Source organism: Lutra lutra, chromosome 7, assembly GCF_902655055.1.
Source record: "Lutra lutra chromosome 7, mLutLut1.2, whole genome shotgun sequence".
NCBI classification, from domain to species: Eukaryota; Metazoa; Chordata; class Mammalia; order Carnivora; family Mustelidae; genus Lutra; species Lutra lutra.
The window spans coordinates 48084192-48102899 of record NC_062284.1 but is presented as its reverse complement, the minus strand read 5'-3'; the positions used below and the strand labels follow the sequence as shown (position 1 = coordinate 48102899).

At 37.6% G+C, this 18708-nt stretch overlaps 1 protein-coding gene across 8 annotated transcripts in view; it reads right to left on the bottom strand.

Annotated features, from left to right (window-relative positions):
* The window catches only part of MAP2K5 (mitogen-activated protein kinase kinase 5), a 253962-nt gene that overhangs the window by 155886 nt on the left and 79368 nt on the right, over nucleotides 1-18708 (bottom strand). For all 8 annotated transcript variants that reach the window (XM_047735597.1, XM_047735598.1, XM_047735596.1 and 5 more), the window contains exons 9-11: nucleotides 15233-15272; nucleotides 6733-6801; nucleotides 6555-6636 (exon numbers count right to left, since the gene is read on the bottom strand). In XM_047735597.1, the coding sequence (XP_047591553.1) occupies nucleotides 6555-6636; nucleotides 6733-6801; nucleotides 15233-15272 (191 nt within the window). The remainder of the gene's footprint in view (nucleotides 1-6554; nucleotides 6637-6732; nucleotides 6802-15232; nucleotides 15273-18708) is intronic.

Here is an 18708-nt window from a genome sequence, read left to right as displayed (position 1 = left end):
GTGAATAGAAATATACTGAAGAGAAACAAGAAAACAAAACACTTAAGCTGTAAATCAGCTAGAACTAACAGACATCTAAAGAACATCTCACCAAACAATAGCGGAATACACTTTTCTCAGGTGCAAATGAAACATTCTCCAAAATATATAATGTTAAGGCATAAAACAAATCTCAATAAATTTAAAAGGACCAAAATCATATAAAGTACGTTCCCGACCTCAAAAGAATATTAGAAATCAACAAGAGAAGGACATTCAGTGTGGAAAATGATACACTCTTAATTGAAAATGGGTCAAGAAAGAAACTGCAAAGGATTTCCTATGTGGGAATTAGAAGATACTTTGAAATAAATGAAAATGAAAACACAACATATCAAAACTTCTAGGATGTAGCTAAAGCAGTGCTTAGAGGGAAATGTATACCTGCAAATACCTACATTAAATAAGAAAGATTTCAAATCAGTATCCTAACTTTGCACCCTAAAAAGCTAGAAAAAGAAGAGCAAACTAAACCCAAAACTAGAAGATGAAGAAATAAATAATAGAGCAGAGATAAATTAGATAAGAATAGAAAAATAAAGAAAATCAAAGAAACCAAAAGTTGGTTCTTTGAAAAAGACAAAGAAACTGACCAAATTTTAGCTACAGTGACCAAGAAAAAAAAGACAGAAGACTCAAATTACTAAATTCTGGAATAAAAAGGGAAAATTAATACCAACTTTACAGAAATAAAAATGATTGTAAAAGAATACTAAAACAACTGTATATCAGCAAATTAGATAATTTAGATGAAATGAACAAATTTTGGAAAGCCACCAACTATCAAAACTGACTCAAGAAGAAACAGATATTCTGAATAAACCTATAACTACCTATAATTAGTAAAGAGACTGGTAATAAAAAACTACTCAGAAACATTAGTTAGTCTTGGGGCACCTGGGTGGCTCAGTGGGTTAAAGCCTCTGCTTTCGGCTCAGGTCATGATCCCAGGGTCCTGGGATCGAGCCCCACATCGGGCTCTCTGCTTAGCAGGGAGCCTGCTTCCTCCTCTCTCTCTCTGCCTGCCTCTCTGCCTATTTGTGATCTCTGTCAAATAAATAAATAAAATCTTAAAAAAAAAAAAAAAGAAATATTATTTAGTCTTAAAAAAGAAAAAAAATTTTGACACACCACAGCATGGAATGAACTTGAAGACATTATATAAACTGAAATATGCCAGTGTCCAAAAGACAAATACAATATGATTCCACTTAAATGAGGTGCCTAGAGTAGTCCAATTCATAGAATTCATACAAACAAAAATCAAATGTCGGGTGCCAGGGGTAGGAAGCAATGAGGAGTTATTGTTTAATGGGTACAGCATCTCAGGTGTGCAAGATGCAAAGAGTTCTGGAGATAGATGGTGGCAGTTAATGCTGATGAGCTACACACTTAAAAATGGTTATTAATATGGTAAATGTTACGTTATCTGTGTTATACTACAATTAAAAACACTGTTGAGAGGGGCGCCTGGGTGGCTCAGTCATTAAGCATCTGCCTTTGGTTCAAGTAATGATCCCAAGGTTCTGGATGGAGCCCTGTCTTGAGCTCTCTGCTCAGCAGGAAGCCTGTTTCTCCCTCTCTCACTCCCCCACTTATGTTCCCTCTCTCGCTATCTCTCTCTCTGTCAAATAAATAAAATAAAATAAAATAAAATCTTAAAACAAAAACAAAAACAAACCACTGTTGAGAAAGACAGTCTTACATGCACTGTTCTTCGAACCCCACTTGGCCACATAAGAATGGGCCTTAGGTCTGGAACATGTGCTTACCAACAGATAAAGAGTCCACACAGCCTGTGCTGGGCTTACCTTCTTGCTCTGAAATACCTTTCCCTGTTTCAGACTAAATGTGTACTCCTTTGTCCTGCTTAAGCATGTGTGTCAAAGGTCCTCAGGCATGTCCCCAGCTTTCAGCATCTTTGACGCCACAGGAGTGGGGTGGGGTGGAGGAACCTTTTGCTGCAGCACAAGGAGTGTGTGTAGGCCAAGGGCCCTACATAGGCTGCCAGGAAGGACCCACTGCTGGCCCCAGGGAACTGACACTCACTACCAAACCTGATCGTGCTGTGTCTCTTTTTTTATGTGAGTAAAGCTCTATTAAATCCAGTGCTTGACTGCACTGTGATTTCTTGGGAACTTCATAGTAAGATGCACTGCACTGGGCAGAACTGCTTGGACTTCTTCTGATAATCAGCAACAGATGACGCTTGACCATGAAAACTACTCACAAAGAAAACCCCAGAACCAAATGGCTTCACTGATTGAGTTCTACCAAATGTTTAAAGAAAAATAAACAATACTCTTTGATAAATAAACATTACTCTTCCAAAAACTAGAAGAGGAGAAAACTTTCCAACTCCCTCTTTGAGGACAGAATTATCATTATACCAAAATCAGACAATGACATTATAAGAAAAGAATACTATAGACCAATATTCCTTAAGAATATAAATTCAAAAATCCTTAACAAGATACAACAAATTGAATCCAGCAACATATAAAAAGGATTACACATTAAAACCAGGTGGAATTATCTCAGCAATACAAGACTGGTTCAACATGCAGAAATCAATTAATGCAATACTCCATAATTGTGGGATAATGGATTTAAAAGCATGACCATTTCTTTTTCTTTTTTTCTTAAAGATTTATTTATTTGAGAGAGAGAGAGAGCGCATGAGGTGGGAGAGGATCCAAGGGAGAGGGAGAGAATCTTAAGCAGACTCTGCACTGAACATAGAGCATGACATGGGGCTCGATCTCACAACCCTGAGATCATGACCTGAACTGAAATCAGGAATCAGACTCTTAACCAACTAAGCCACACAAGCACCCCGAATGACCATTTCCATAAACACAGAAAAACCAGTTGAAAAAATCTAATGCCTTTTTATGATAAAAATACTCAACAAACTTGGAGGAGAAGGGGACTCTGACAACCCAATAAAGGACATCTACTAAAATCCCACAACTAATACCACGCTTAATAGTGAAAGACTTGGGGCGCCTGGGTGGCTCAGTGGGTTAAGCCGCTGCCTTCGGCTCAGGTCATGATCCCAGGTCCTGGGTTCGAGCCCCACATCGGGCTTTCTGCTCGGCGGGGAGCCTGCTTCCTCCTCTCTCTCTGCCTGCCTCTCTGCCTGCTTGTGATTTCTCTCTGTCAAATAAATAAATAAAATCTTAAAAAAAAAAAAATAGTGAAAGACTAAGAGCTTCTCTTCTAGGATCAGAAGCAAAAGAAAGATGTCTGCTCTCACCACTTCTATCTGACACCATACTGAAGGGTAGCCAGGGTAGTTAAGCAAGGAAGAGAGACAAAAAGCATCCAGATTGGAAAGAAAGAACTAAAACTACATCTATTTGCAGGTGCCATGATCTATCTAGAAGACCTTAAGGAATCTACGAAAACCTATTAGGGTTAAGATACAAGTTTAGCAAGGTAGGAGGATACAAAATCAATACACAAAAATCATTTAGATTTCTATATGCTATCAATGAACAAATAAAAATGAAATTAAAAGTTCAATATACAATGGTATCAAAGAATATTTAGGAATAAATTTAACAAAAGAACGGTAAAACTTGAACATCAAAAACTATAAAACATCACTGAAAAAAATTAAAGATGATCTAAATAAATGGCAAGATACTCTGTGTTCGTGGAGTGGAAGACTTAATATTGGTAAGTTCGCAGTACTCCCCAGACTGATCTCTAGATTCACTGCAATCTGTATTAGAATCCTAGCTGGACTTTTTTTGGTGTGTGTGTGCAAATTTGGCGAGCTGATTATAAAATTCATATGACAATCCAAGGGACCCAGAATAGCCAAAATAATCTTGAGAAAGAATAAAGCTGGAGTACTCACATGCCTTAATTTAAAAACTTAACTACAAAGCTAAAATAATCTAGAATAGTAAAGTAAAAGTAAGCAAGTACAGTCGGATATTGCCACAAGGATGGGAAAATAGATCAATGGAAGAGAATCAAGAGCCCAGAAATGCATTTCATGGTCAATAAATTTTTGACGAGAATGCCAAGAAAATTCAATGAGAAAGAATAATCTTTTTAACAAATGTTGCTAGGACTAACTGGATATTCACAATGAAAAGAACGGTTTAGACTCTATACCATATACAAAAATGAACTCAAAATAGATCAAAAACTTAAATGTAAGAGTGAAAATTATAAAGCTCTTAGAAGAAAACAGGTGTAAATTTTCAATAGTTTCTTACATATGACATCTAAAGCAACCAAAGGAAAAAACAGATGAACTGAACTTCATCAAATTTAAAAACTTTCGTGCCTCAAAGGACACTACCAAGAAAATGAAAAGACAACTGACAGAATGGAAGAAAATACTTGCAAATCAAACATCTGATAAGAGCCTAGTATTCAGAATATAAAAAGAATTCTTAAAACTCAACAATAAAGTGGCGCCTGGGTGGCTCAGTGGGTTAAGCCTCTGCCTTCGGCTCAGGTTATGATCTCAGGGTCCTGGGATCGAGCCCCGGATCAGGCTCTCTGCTCAGCACGGAGCCTGCTTCCCCCACTCTCTCGGCCTACCTGTGATCTCTCTCTGTCAAATAAATAAATAAATCTTAAAAAAAAAAAAAAAAAAAAACTCAACAATAAAAACACAAGTAAGCCAGGTAAAGACAGACAAAGGCTTTGAATACACATTTCTCCAAGAAATGTATACCAATGGCCAATAAGCACATACAAATACTGTCAACATCATCAGTCATTAGGAAATCTAAATCAAAACTAAAGAGATACTGTTTCTCACCAGGCTAAAAAGACACACAATAACAAGTGTTGGCAAAGACATGGAGGAATTGGAACCCTCATACATGGCAGCTATACAGGTAAACGGTGTGAAATCGAATGCAACAGTTTGGCAGTTCCTCAGAAAATTACACACAGAGTTACCATATGGCCCAGCAATTTAACTCCTACATCTATACACTCAAGAGAACTGAAAACGTATGTCCACACAAAAACTTGTACACAAATGCAAAGAGCAGCATTATTCGTAACAGCCCCAAAGTAGAAACATCCCAAGTGCCCATCAACTGATGAATGAATGAATGAAATGTGGTAGGTCCGCACAATTGATTATTATTTGGCCATAAAAAGGGATTAAAATACCGATACATGCTACAACATGGATAAACCTAAGTATAAGAAGGCAGGCACAAAGGTCACCTGCTGCATGGTTCCATTTACATAAGAAGTCCAAAATAAGGAAATCTGGAGACAGAAAGTAGATTAGTTGTTGCCACAGACTAGAGGAAAGAAGGAAGAGTGAGTAGCTGCTAACAGCTAAGGTTTGTTTCTGGGGTGATCAAAATGTTTTGGAATTAGTGATGGTGAAGTGGCACAACCTTGTAAATATACTCAAAACCACTGAATTGTATATGTCAAAATGGTGAGTTGTATGGTGATTAAATATGCCATCTCAATAAATACGTATTTTAATGAAACTGATTTTAGGACACATGACATACCTTATTATAGTAGCAAGGTACCAGTGTTGGCTTGTTAAAAAGTCTTGCAACACATGAACTAGTTGCTTTAGTGATAGACTGAGAATCCCCCAAATGAACTGAATATAAAAAAAAAGTCGAGGTTTTTTTTTTTAAGGTTTTATTTATTTATTTATTTGACAGACAGAGATCACAAGTAGGCAAAGAGGTAGGCAGAGAATGAGGAGGAAGCAGGCTCCCCACTGAGTAGACAGCCTAACGTGGGGCTTGATCCCAGGACCCTGGGATCATGACCTGAACTGAAGGCAGAGGCTTTAACCCACTGAGCCACCCAGGCACCCCGAAAGTTGAGTTTTAATGTGCTAGACACTGAAAAACTGAATATGTAAAACCTAAAGACTGCTTTGATTTAAAATGGGTAAATAACAATGACGACACCATTTCAGGGATAGGGTACCAAGGAATCTGCATTTTGCCCAAATATTCAGATCAAGAAAGAGTTACCAACATAGAAATGAATGAAAAATACAGATGAAAGGAAAGGGCTAGAGTCCAAAGAAAACTGAACACATCTTGGCTAAACAGCTGTGTTGAAAAACAATTTCTTATCTTGCAATTAAGAACCGATTTCTTTCTAAAAGACACAGGACATTGGGTTAATAGATTTCTTTAAAAGAAAATCTGTTTTGGCTATTGAAACATTAAAAGAACAGAACATCTGTTTTGCAAGTAAAGACAGATTGTAGGGAAGAATCAAATATCAAACCACAGATTAGACCAGCATTTAATCTGTTCTATTTAAATTTTCAATAAAAGTAAATGAAATTACACTCTTGAAATTATAGCTCGGCTGTAAATATTTAACACCAGGAACCTCTAACACTGAGATGTTTTAGAGTATAAAGGAGATAATTATTAGTATATTTTAATTATTTTTAATTCTATTTGACATCTATATCAGAACCAGGTTTTAAAGTATGCTACCTCCCATATCATTTTTAAAGTATTATAATAGGGAAAACTCACCATCCATGAATTCTGTACATATTGAAATCCTGTTTTCTACGAAAAATGCACCATAAAACCCTATGATATATGATGAATCACACTGTAACAAAAATAAGACAAAGGTAGTTAAAAAAACAAACCTGCAAGCCAATACCATAAGATGCTTTATGAGAGAAAATGCCCAAGAAAAGATTACCTTATAAAGAATTTCCAATTCAGACATAATTTGCTTCTGAAGTTCCAGTGTAATATCTAGTAGTATGACCTAAATACACAAAGGAATCAACATTTACACATATATTCACCTTTAAATTAAGTATAGCTATACTCACTATGAAATATAAAAAGGAAAAAATGTGTTTTTTCCTCTCTTCATTGCCCCTTTTTTTCTTCTCCACTACTATAACCCCCAGGAATACGAACTGTACTCACATCTGCCTAACCCTTTGTATTGGGGGAGGTGGTACAGAAGTGATTGATGAGACCAAGGAAAAAGCCAGGTCTCAAAGGTCAGTATTAATGGCTTTAAAAGTCAGTTAAGTTATAACACCCTTAATTTATACACCCTATTTTGGCCACATTGGTTATTTCCAGAAAAGGAAGAAAGGAATGACCCTGAAACCATTAAAAAAAAAAAAAAAAAAGTCTTGTAATGCAGACACTAAGTGATAAACAGAGTATGAGGAATAAAAATAACATTTAAATTAGGTTTTTTTTTTTTTTACTATGAGGAAATAAAGAGTTTTAAAAACATGTCACCTTTTTATATCTTTCAAAGTCATGTTCCTTTGCTAATACTGTAATAAAATGCTGGAGCTTGAAGGAGCCACAGAAATTATTTCATCTAATTTTCTTGTTTTAAAGGAGGAAACCAAGGTGCTGACAAGCCACACAGCCTGGCAATGTCAAGGTCCCTCCCTGATTCCCAGATGCCTCTGAGAATGTCCTGGTGGTTTACGGTTTTTCCTTGAAGTATCAACCACTGAGGAAGATTGGTAACATGGAAATGTAAAACAATTTACAAGCTTACTTAGAATAAAGTAATTTCAAACACTTGTTTCTTAAGAAAGGAAACCATCAACTGTTCAAATTTTACTCAACAGTTCAGTGAAGCCAATTCAAGGGAAATTGTTTTTACTTAAAAAAGACAGTGCTGAGAATAAAATAGGTGAAAGATAATTTTTAAGATTTGTGGCAGAGTTTCTGGCTCTTGGCATTTCTAGGAGAAAACTTAACATTCATGATTACCATGATAGCGTGGTTATACACCATCCAACACTGAACCACATTTTGTATTACAACCTCAGAATATATGCACTCACGCTGGGAAAAAAAAAACAACCCATAAATTATGAGTTGAAAACTGCTGACAGAGCAAGGAAAGAAAAGGATAATTCTAAAACACACATTTTATGGTACTGACATCCACTTGGGGGAGGGGAAAGTGGGAGGAAAAGGCATGGCCGGTTTCTATCAAGAGTTTTTGCTTTAGGGTTATTTATAAAAGCTCTCACTAAACTAGATTGTAAGTGTAATACAAAACTGCCAAGAAGCATTTAAACATCGCTCCCGATCAATAGTCATTTGCCAACAATATTCACTTACATTTTTGTTCCTGTATAAAACTCAGCGACAAAATAAATTCGTCTAGTGTTGTTTCAATTCCGTGCCATAAAATACCAAAACTATTCACACCACTATGTCAAGTACAGGGACTCTTTCACCCAAAAAAACTACTAAAAGGAATGAACTTATTATTTACCTCAGAGCAGTCATTCTCAACCCTGGCTGCATGTTATAATTACTTTTATATAAAGGTATTTATATCAATACATGAAGGTACTTTAAACAAATCCTGGTGTATAGACCTTACCCCCAGAAGAATGGAATCAATCATGGGTTGGGCCCACATCTTAATATTTGTAAAAAACTCTCCACCTGATTTCTAACCCACAGTAAGGTTGAGAACCATTTACCTAAGGTTTCGAAAATGCCATTTATTCAGTACTCTGTATGACTAATGAGACATACTGCATCTCTAGGCCCCCCTTCCAGAAATGATGGGATTCCACATGGTGAGCGAACACCTTGCCATTAACCCCACAGTACTGGCTGCAGACCTATCATTCCCTTGGATCAAGCACCTTAAATAGGTGCCCATGGCCTAGCATAACATTAAAACTCTAGCATGACATTCAAAGAATTCTTCCACAATCTAGTTATCCCAACTCCTTTTCCCACTCTCCCCACCACAAACCCAACTGTCATGTGAAGCAAGATGATATGAAAGGCAGCCATGCTCACCCCATACCACCCACGCAGAAACGGGTGCTTTGTACTGGTGGCCCACACACAGGTCCTGTGCTTTTCCCACTTTCAGTCTTTGCTTCTGATGTTCCCCCAACTTGAGGTGTGCCTCCTCACTCCACCCCACAGTTACTAATCATAAAAACCTTTCTCATCTTTTGGACCCAGCCTGAATGCCACTACCACCTCCATGAAGCCAGCCCCAAAGCCCTCTACCAGAATTTATCTCTTGCTCTGGCCCTTGATATTGTACCTTCTCACATTCAGCTGTGGCATTCATGCCTATCTACTAAAACCACAAGCCTAGAGAGTAAAGCAGCTGTAAGTCCCACGAAGGCAAGGAATGAGTCTCGGGCATCTTTCCCTGGTCCCCCTACTCCTACACCCAGCATCCCAAGCAAGGTCTTAATTATAGCAGTGCCCATGAAGTGATGTGGGATTTAATTACAGTGCTCCTTACAACCATAACCCTCTAAATAAGAAGCTGTTTCTAGACAGGAAGGAGGCTGCTTGATTTCTACCACTGAATTTATCACTGAAGGCAAAAACACCAAAATAAATAAAAGTGCCACACTGACCTAAAACGTAGCAAATAATACTGTATTTGTGGGGCCAACCCACTGCATAGCAGTGTGTCTGGATCATCCTTGGTATCTCTTATGATTCAGAATAGTGGAGATCCAGGGGGTATAGCTCAGTGGTAGAGCATTTGACTGCAGAATAGTGGAGATCCCATAATGGTGCAAAAGTGAATAAAGTACTTTCTGGAACTTAAGAGGGAATGTAAAATTCACCTTAAAATAACTCTACAGAAATGCTCTTCCATTTTCTGGGAGACTTGTAGGTAGAAGGTTAATTCTCCTTGGGCATTCCTGGGAGAGAGCTTTTAACTACTAAAAATAAGTCCAATTCCTTATTTGAAAGCAATGGAAAAAAGCCTGGCAAATTCCAATCTTTTTTTAAAGTACAAGGAAAGCATGGATTCCTGGAGTCTTCATTATTATTGTGATTTTTTTCCTCCTAAGGAAGAGCTCCCTTTTTCAAACTGGAGAGGATCTGCACATGAAGGATTTCAGGGAGAAAGGGTTAAGGGAGAAGCTAAAGTACCTGGGCGCGTTTCTGCTGCTCTCTACTACACCTCCAGGACAAATAAGGATGAGTTGTCAGGTTAAATACGAGCAGTCAAGTGACTGAATTATAATTTACTCTGTGCTCAATTTAAATTAGTGTGAGGCTATTAAAATATACAGTATAAATACGGCAATTCATCACAAGCTGTCATGGATGACTTCATTTATTTGCTGGAGTGGCACACGCTCCACTAAAGGGAAGGAGAGCAAAATCACAGGTCAAATTAAGCCTCTATTCTGTTTTAATTCGCTTACTTAATCTGTGGCGACATAATTGTCTTTTACAGTATGTACAACTCAGAAAGGAAATTTGGGAGGATTACAGTCAGTATACAAATGATTAATCAAATGGTCCATTTAAATGCTAGTTTAAAAGCAGCAGAAACCCAAAGCAGTCAAAGAATGATAATCAGCACATGCTATATACAAGCTAAGAAATTTCTTCTTAGGTGACTTTTTCCCAATTAGAAAATAAAAAAATAATAGGAAATCTATTAGGCTGTACTTTGAAAGATTTTATAGAATACATTAGTGAAATAAAAAGGCTCTGTTTGCCAAGATGGCTAACAGTAGTTTTATTTGTTTTCTGCTCTACCTGTTTGCAACTATCTCGCTTACCTCCACCACTGCCCCCCCAATAAAGCGAGTTAGAAACACATTTCATGAGTTAGTCATTATCAAACAGTTATCTTTGGTTAGCATTTTTCCAAAATGTTCTCTTGAAGGCAGAAATTTTTCTAAATTCACTGGTATAAAATAAAAATCCAAGGTATTTCTAGTCTTTTTAAAATATCAGAAAAAAGAAAAACCATTGGAAATGATGTTTTCCCACCTTTGAAGTCTGAAAGGGGAAACACTACAATATTCTTTTGTTAGTCTAAAAAAAGTAAGAACATTTAGAAATACAAAAAATAGAAATATTTTGAGTAGGAAGAGAAAAGGGATGGATTTTCAAGGACTCTGATCTAATTGCTCCCACAGACATTCAAAGTGTTAGTCCAACTGACCACTTGGCTTGGGAAATTAAATTTCCCTCATCATTCTATGCGGGCATCAGAACCCTGCAGGTGATTCTGTTTAGATAAGGACTGTGATTTGCTGCTCTTCACAATCCCTCTGTGACATAGGCAGCCCCATTGCACAGCTGAGGTCACGGAGAGGTTCAAGTGACATGCTTGAAGTCACACAAGTCAGGAGAGGGTCAGGAAAAGATCAAATGCACTTCTAACTCTTAACCTTTCATTTCACCCATACACACACACACACACACAAAGAGCTACTCTAGGTGAGAGCAATGGTCCATACAAAGAACACTGTGGTTTATTTTGTATGTGAGCTGAACCTGCTTTCAAGATGCTGCTTCAAAAGATGAATGAATGAAGAACAAATGAAAGAAATTTACTTATTCAGTCATTCAACAAATTATGTGTTGAACATCTAGTTATTACATGCAATCCTCTATGTAGGGCCAAGTACAAGGTTCTGCATGATTCCATGAGTAAGACAAGAAGATAAATAAAATATGTTCTCTACTTACAAAGAGATTTCAATGTAAGGAGAGAATGCACATGTATATTAATAGCAAAATACAAGGCAGTATGTGATAACCTCCATAAGAAACACATACGGAGAATTCTAGAGAGGTTCAAAGGAAAAAGTGAGTGAGTGATAGACAGACCATATGTGACAGGATTTATCTATGTGAGTTCAATAGAGGAGTGGGCTTTGGAGCTGACCCTTGAAGGGTGTTAAGAATTTTGATAGGTAGAGACATGGGTGAAGGCATTCTAATTAGAGAAAAAGACGTGAATCAAAGTGTTGAAGTGTGAAAGTACCTGGGTTCAGATAAAGCAATGAGTTCAACTTAAAAGCAGCACAGCATTCAGACACATGAGATAATGCTATAAAAAGCAGGCTGATGACATACTGTGGAAGATCCTGAGTTTCAGCCCATAGAGTTTTCAGTTTATTTGAGAATAATGTAGAGTCCTGGAAGACTTTTGAGAAGGGAGGAGATGGGACCAGAACTATGCTCCGGGAAGGCAGATCTAAGGATAGTGAGCAGCAATATGGTACACAGTTTGAGAGCATGAACTCGGGGCAAGACTTGCCTGACTTCAAATTCTAGTTCTACTGGTTGTGGGACGTTCAGCAAGCTATTTATTAATTCATAATTAAATGAGGAAAGGGTCCACACAGCGCCTATCAGTACAGTATAAATGATCAATAAATGGTAGCTTCCACTTTTGAGAGAGCACTTTAAACACGGTTCAGTGTCTGACAAGAGACAAAACAAGCACCTGACTAGAGTGGTGACAAGAAAGGAAGAGATCCAAAGCAAAACCGAACCCAGAAAGATTAACAGGCTTCCAGATATTAACAACAGTTAAAACAAGGACAATGATCCTTGAGACATGGAAAACAAGTAAGAGGGGCCCTATGATTGTGCAGTTTACCAACTGGACAGTGTGCAGGCTTCTGTGCAGGGTAGGAATTTCAGGCAAAGCTCAGCCATCTCCCTATGCTGACAAGATGGAATTGGGGGTCTGAGGAAGCCAAGGCAGCGACAGTTCCCTGGCAGAAGGCCAAAGGGAGGGGGCTCCAGGGATCTGCCTAGGGGCCCCTGGAGTCTTCAGCTGATTAATGATCATTCAGTACCTGGATGTCAGGAAACCATGTGAGGGCAAGGAAAGAGCCACCAGAAAGGACCAGAGGAAACAATCTCCAGATCTCACACTAAGTAGAAAGAGTCTGTGTTCCCACAAGGGAGGGGGAAAACCTCATAACTGTCAGAGCACTGGTAGAATATACAGAAGACAGCTGCCTTAATTGAGTGGGGTAAATTAGTTCCCAACTAACCACTGGGCTGGTCCCAACTAATAAAGCTTAAAAGCAAGTCTTGAAAGGATCAAACTGTTTCAAAGTCACTAAACAGCATCTCAGAATAAGCTCAAGAATATTTATAAGAATGCAAAAAAAAAAAAAAATCTGGTGTCTATGATGCATGATGAGCATCCAATCTTAATGATAAGATTTTTTAAAAAATAAGAAAATACTGGGCACTTAGGTGGCTCAGTAGCTTAAGCGGCTGACTCCTGATTTCAGCTCGGGTCATGATCTCAGAGTCCTGGGATCGAACCCCGTGTCAGGCTCTGAGCTCAGTGTAGAGTCTGCTTCAGGATTCTTTCTCCCTCTGCCCCTCTCCCTACCTGCTCACTCTCTCTCTAAACTAAATAAAAATAAATCTTTAAAAAAAATAAGAAAATGCAACCCAAAATGAGGGGGGAAAAAGCAATCGTCAAAACTGACCCCAAATGCTACATCTGATGGAATTAATAGACAAAACTATCAATTCAGTTAATCATATTCCACATACTCCGTAACTACATTACATATATCCAAGAAGACAGAAGGAAAATTGAGCATGTTAGGGAAAGATGTGGAAGATGTAAAAAAGACATATAAACTTCTAGGGATAAAAAGTACAGTGTCTGAAATGAAAAATACAACAAACAAGATTAACAGCAGATTAGACAATGTGGACGAAAACCTGAGTATATGACAACAGAAACTATCCAAAAATGAACCATTAAAGAGAAAAAAAAAGACTAAGAGAGAAAAAGAGGCTGATATAGCCTTTTACTTACAGCCTGTTGTGTCTTTTATTTGAAATAAATTTCTGCTAAGATTTAATTAAAAAAACAAAAAACAAAAAAATGCCTGTTTTGAAGAAATGGCACATTTCTTTCTCTCTACTCTCCACAGTAGGACTGTTAAATAAGTTACATGGTTTTTGCCTTGGCTGCCAAGAAGCTCAGGGCTAAGTAAGAAGTTTATTTTTATTTTTTAAGATTTATTCATTCAGGGGCGCCTGGGTGGCTCAGTGGGTTAAAGCCTCTGCCTTCGGCTCGGGTCATGGTCACAGGGTTCTGGGATCGAGCCCCGTGTCAGGCTCTCTGCTTGGTGGGGAGCCTGCTTCCTGCAATCTCTCTCTCTGCCTGCCTCTCTGCCTACTTGTGATCTCTGTCTGTCAAATAAATAAATAAAATCTTTAAAAAAAAAAAAAAAGACTTATTCATTCACTTTAGAGAGAAAAAGAGAAAGAGCACGAGTAGGAGGGGCACAGGGAGAGAGAATCTCAAGCAGACTCCATGTGGACCAGGGAAAATGATGCCGGGCTTGATCTCAAGACCTTGAGATTATGACACAAGCCAAAACAAAGAGTCAGATGCTTAACGGACTGAGCCACCTAGGCATGCCTAATTGTATCTACTCTTTAATCATTCATTCAATCAACTCAGATAAAGTTTAAACGCAATAGTCATAACTACTCTTAAATCATTCCCTCAACTCAGTTTAAGCATTTAGTATGTTTATAAATTTTATAAAATCTAGGGATATAAAGTGAGATATAGTCCTCTCTCTATAAACTTAAAGCTCAGTTTAAGGTCAGGTCTAGTAGACAGCATATTTGTAAACACCTACTGTTTTCATTTATTCAAAGTCTCTACTTTAGCAGCTCTTTATAAAATGTGTCTTCCTTTAAAATTGCTTTTAATCCTTTCCAGAAACAGCTGTTAGCACCTTGCCATACCCAACTAAATAATCATGCACAAGAATTTTAATATTAGCCTAGCTTAGACAAAATTCAAAATGTATGAAATTATGAGAAATTATATGCACTTACAAGGACAAATAGTTAAGTTTTGTAGATGATTTATAAGAGTGCCCCCTTCTCTTGGTGTGAATAAACTAAAGTTGACTGTCTTTAAATATTTTAACAGCAACAGTCTAAGAGTTATGTTATCTAAAGGAACAAATAACTCAACAGATGGGAAAGCAGTGCTTTAGGGGTGAAGGTACCCTCTGAGAGAGGAGGGAGCTGAATATCACAACAGGACCATAGCTTCCATAACCTACCATCCAACAGTTAAACCATTCCATCCCCTCTTTCATGATACCTGTGACTCAAGCTAACAGGGGAAAAGAAAGTAGTGAGCATCAAGAACTTCATGAATTTCGGGGCGCCTGGGTGGCTCAGTCGTTAAGCATCTGCCTTTGGTTCAGGTCATGATCTCAGGGTCCTGGGATCAAGTCCTGTGTCAGGCTCCCGGTTCAGCAGGAAGTCTGTTTCTTCCTCTACCCCTTACCCCCCCTTTCTTATTCTCTCTCTCAGATAAATAAACTAAAAATAAAATAAATTAAAATCTTTAAAAAAAAAGAACTTCATGAATTTCATAAAATTTATTCAGCACTTACCTTTACAGCTAATATTTTCCCACTCGGGACATGATATGCTCTATGAGAAGGAAAAAAATAACAAAATCACTTGGGATACTAAACAACCAGCAGAATGGTTAAGGACATCAATGTGAATCTGAACATATCTGTAGCGATGGGATATATGATACTTTCAAAGAACACTAATAACATTAGCAGTTCATATTTCTATTAAGCTCCATGGTTTACACAGTGACTCATCATACATTACCTTAAAATAACCCTCTGAGGTAATGCTGGTATTATTATCCTCCCTTTATAGATGGAGAGCCCTGGGGTCCAGAAAAGCTAAGCAGTTTTCCCAACAGCACTAAGTCAGTAAGTGGCAGAACTATAGACCTCTTCTGACTCCAGACCCTTACAACTGACCAGCACTGTGTGTGGGGCGGGGGCGGCGCGGGTAGGATCTTCTGAAGTCTTCTGCTAAGCACTGTATAGAGCCATATAAAATGGGAGGTTTTCCTTTTGTTTCCTTCAATTACAGGAACAGATACACTATATCCCTACATTTCATCAAAATAATCTCAGAACACTCGGAATTAGCTATGGCTTAAGATATAAGTGGAAGAATTAGCTATGGCTTAAGATATAAGTGGGAGAAATATAAGAGATCACAGGCTTATCAGGCTCAAGTATGTGGTTCATCTTTTCCTAAAGCTGGCATCTCTCAAAATTAAAAAAGCTTTAGAAAAAGAGACAAGCTCAAATGATCGGATACAGGGAAATAACTACAGTTTAAATCAAGGAACAGAAATACATTCATTTATGAAAAAGAGTTAAGGGAGTAAGGTTTGCAGAAATAAGATACCATTACTTCTCATTAAGACCCTTTGTGTTTAAATGACACGTGGTCTTCCACACAACTTCTACATGGGCCGTACATTCTGACCATTATTCAGGGACAATCTGTCTTATATAAAAATGTCTAGACAAACCACACAAAATCAACAAGCACTGTTACTGGAAGTCTATGAAAGTACAGACTTGCACATCAGCCAAAAGCAGTGTTCTTCCTCTCACCCAGCTGTGTTACGATATGATTGCGTGGGGAAGATGTAGGGGTGGGAATGGAAGTTAGCTTCTTGGGAATTCCCTGGGAATGGAAGTTAGCTTCTTGGGAATTCCCTTTTACCTGTTGAGTTGCGAAATACATTTATCAGGCTCCCAATGATGACTTGGCAATGATTTGGTAGGAAAACCTGCCCATTTCTTAAAATAAAAATAAAACATATATTCTCCTATTATCAAAAAGAAAACATCACTCCCTGTTGTTTTGGAAGAAATCTCTGGTTGCTCTGACAAATTTTTTTTTTAAATTTTATTTATTTGACAGACAGAGATCACAAGTAGGCAGATAGGCAGGCAGAGAGAGAGAGAGGAAGGGAAGCAGGCTCCCCGCTGAGCAGAGACCCCCGATGCGGGGCTCGATCCCAGGACCCCGAGATCATGACCTGAGTGGAAGGCAGAGGCTTAACCTACTGAGCCACCCAGGCGCCCCGCTCTGACAAATTTTTTAACAGCTTTACTGAGGTGCAATTACATATGTAAGAGTCAATGAAGTATGTAATTTAATGATTTTTTAGCAAATTTACAGAGTTTTTATAATCACTGACAAGTGTTTTTTAAGTGACCAACTTATAGAAATGGTTTAGTTATTAAAGGCCTGCAAATATTTGTAACTTTCCCATATAAAATGTTATAAATTTAGGTAAGACTAGAAATATATATATGTATACATGTATGTAAATACTATATATATTAGTGTTAAAAAAGAAATGTGTTCTGCTTTTCCTATTTGAGTATACAAAGGTCAAGCCAACTACATAAGGTGAACTTAGCTTTTAACAATTAATTATAAATTAATTCAAGAATATCACATTTAAAGAAAGGCAAGATTATAAAAACTAAGTGGTGACTGTTCACTTTACTGAAGTTTTTTTAATCTGTAAGATGTCTAAAGATTTTCTCTAAATATCAACCTCCCTAGTATATTAAATACTAATAGAATTATAAAACTTAAATTATTTAAAAAATTTTTATACTTTAGGGACGCCTGGGTGGCTCAGTTGGTTAAGCAGCTGCCTTCGGCTCAGGTCATGATCCCAGCGTCCTGGGATCAAGCTCCACATCGGGCTCCTTGTTCTGTGGGGAGCCTGCTTCTCCCTCTGCCTCAGCCCGCCACTCTGTCTGCCTGTGCTCGCTCTCTCTCTCTCTCTTTCTGACAAATAAATAAATAAAATCTTTAAAAAAAAAAAAGATTTAAAAGATTTTTATACTTTACATAAAGTGGTATACATTTTATAAATGGAATCCCCATATTATACTAGTTTCAGAACAAGTTACCATTTAATTGTATGTTGTGTATATGTATGTTAATACCAGACTTTTATAATGTGAAACTACATTTCAGGTCATGATTTGATTCATGATATATCTGAACTCATATAATATGCTGGTATATAATGACTAACACTATTTTTCTCACTGACAGAGAAGTTGTTGGACTAAGCTAAACTGAAATGTGATCTGAAGGAAGTTAATAACCTTATTCTATGCAAATATAGTTAATATAATATATAAGATTTAATGATATATTATTTTCCCCCTGTACACCATAAATTCTTCCAATTTCAACTTTTAAAAATGCTGTATATTAGAATTCCTAACCCAGGACTGAAATACGAAAATAAAACCTATGGTCGTGTATGTTGAATGCATACACAGGGATTCAAAATTTGCAAAAAGAATAGTGGTGTTACTTTGGACAACAAGCAACACCTGGACATTTGAGATCAACAGCAGTGATAAGGAGATGACTAGAAGATAGTCTAATGTGTATACCATATTGGATAGTTTGGCAACTTAATAAGCTTGTCAAGAAAGCTGATGTCTTTTCCAAAAGAAAGGTCTCCTATTTCCAAGTGAATTAAAAGGGAGAGGCTTGATGATTTAATTATGACGCACGCTAATTCATCCGTGGACATTTGGGTTCGATTTCGAGCAATAAAGACGCTCTGAGGTTTGGTTTACACTGCAGTGACAGTACCCGTGTAACATTTAATCATCCAGGAGAAGTGGATGACAAAGGCAAGGCCCGGCATGAGTCCAATGTGTCCCCTAACTTTGCAAATGGCATTCTACCTGGAGAAAAGAATTTGTTTACTTTCGATGGGTACTGCATCTCAATTGTCTTGACCTTCCCCAACACATTAACTATAAAGTGATTAATGAAGTTTGAATGGAGGCTCTGGTTACACCAAAGGACAACCATACACCTCTGCATTGTCTTAATTAACAGCTAACACTTCAAATTAGTTTATTGTTGCCACAGTAACTACCTGTTCCAATGAGTGCATGAAGGAAGCATTTTTATGTGATATTTTTAGTGCTGAGTCCTGTGAGTGTTCTGCTTTGTTTGTGACCAGCACAGACCTTCAGGGAATAGTCCCAGCCCT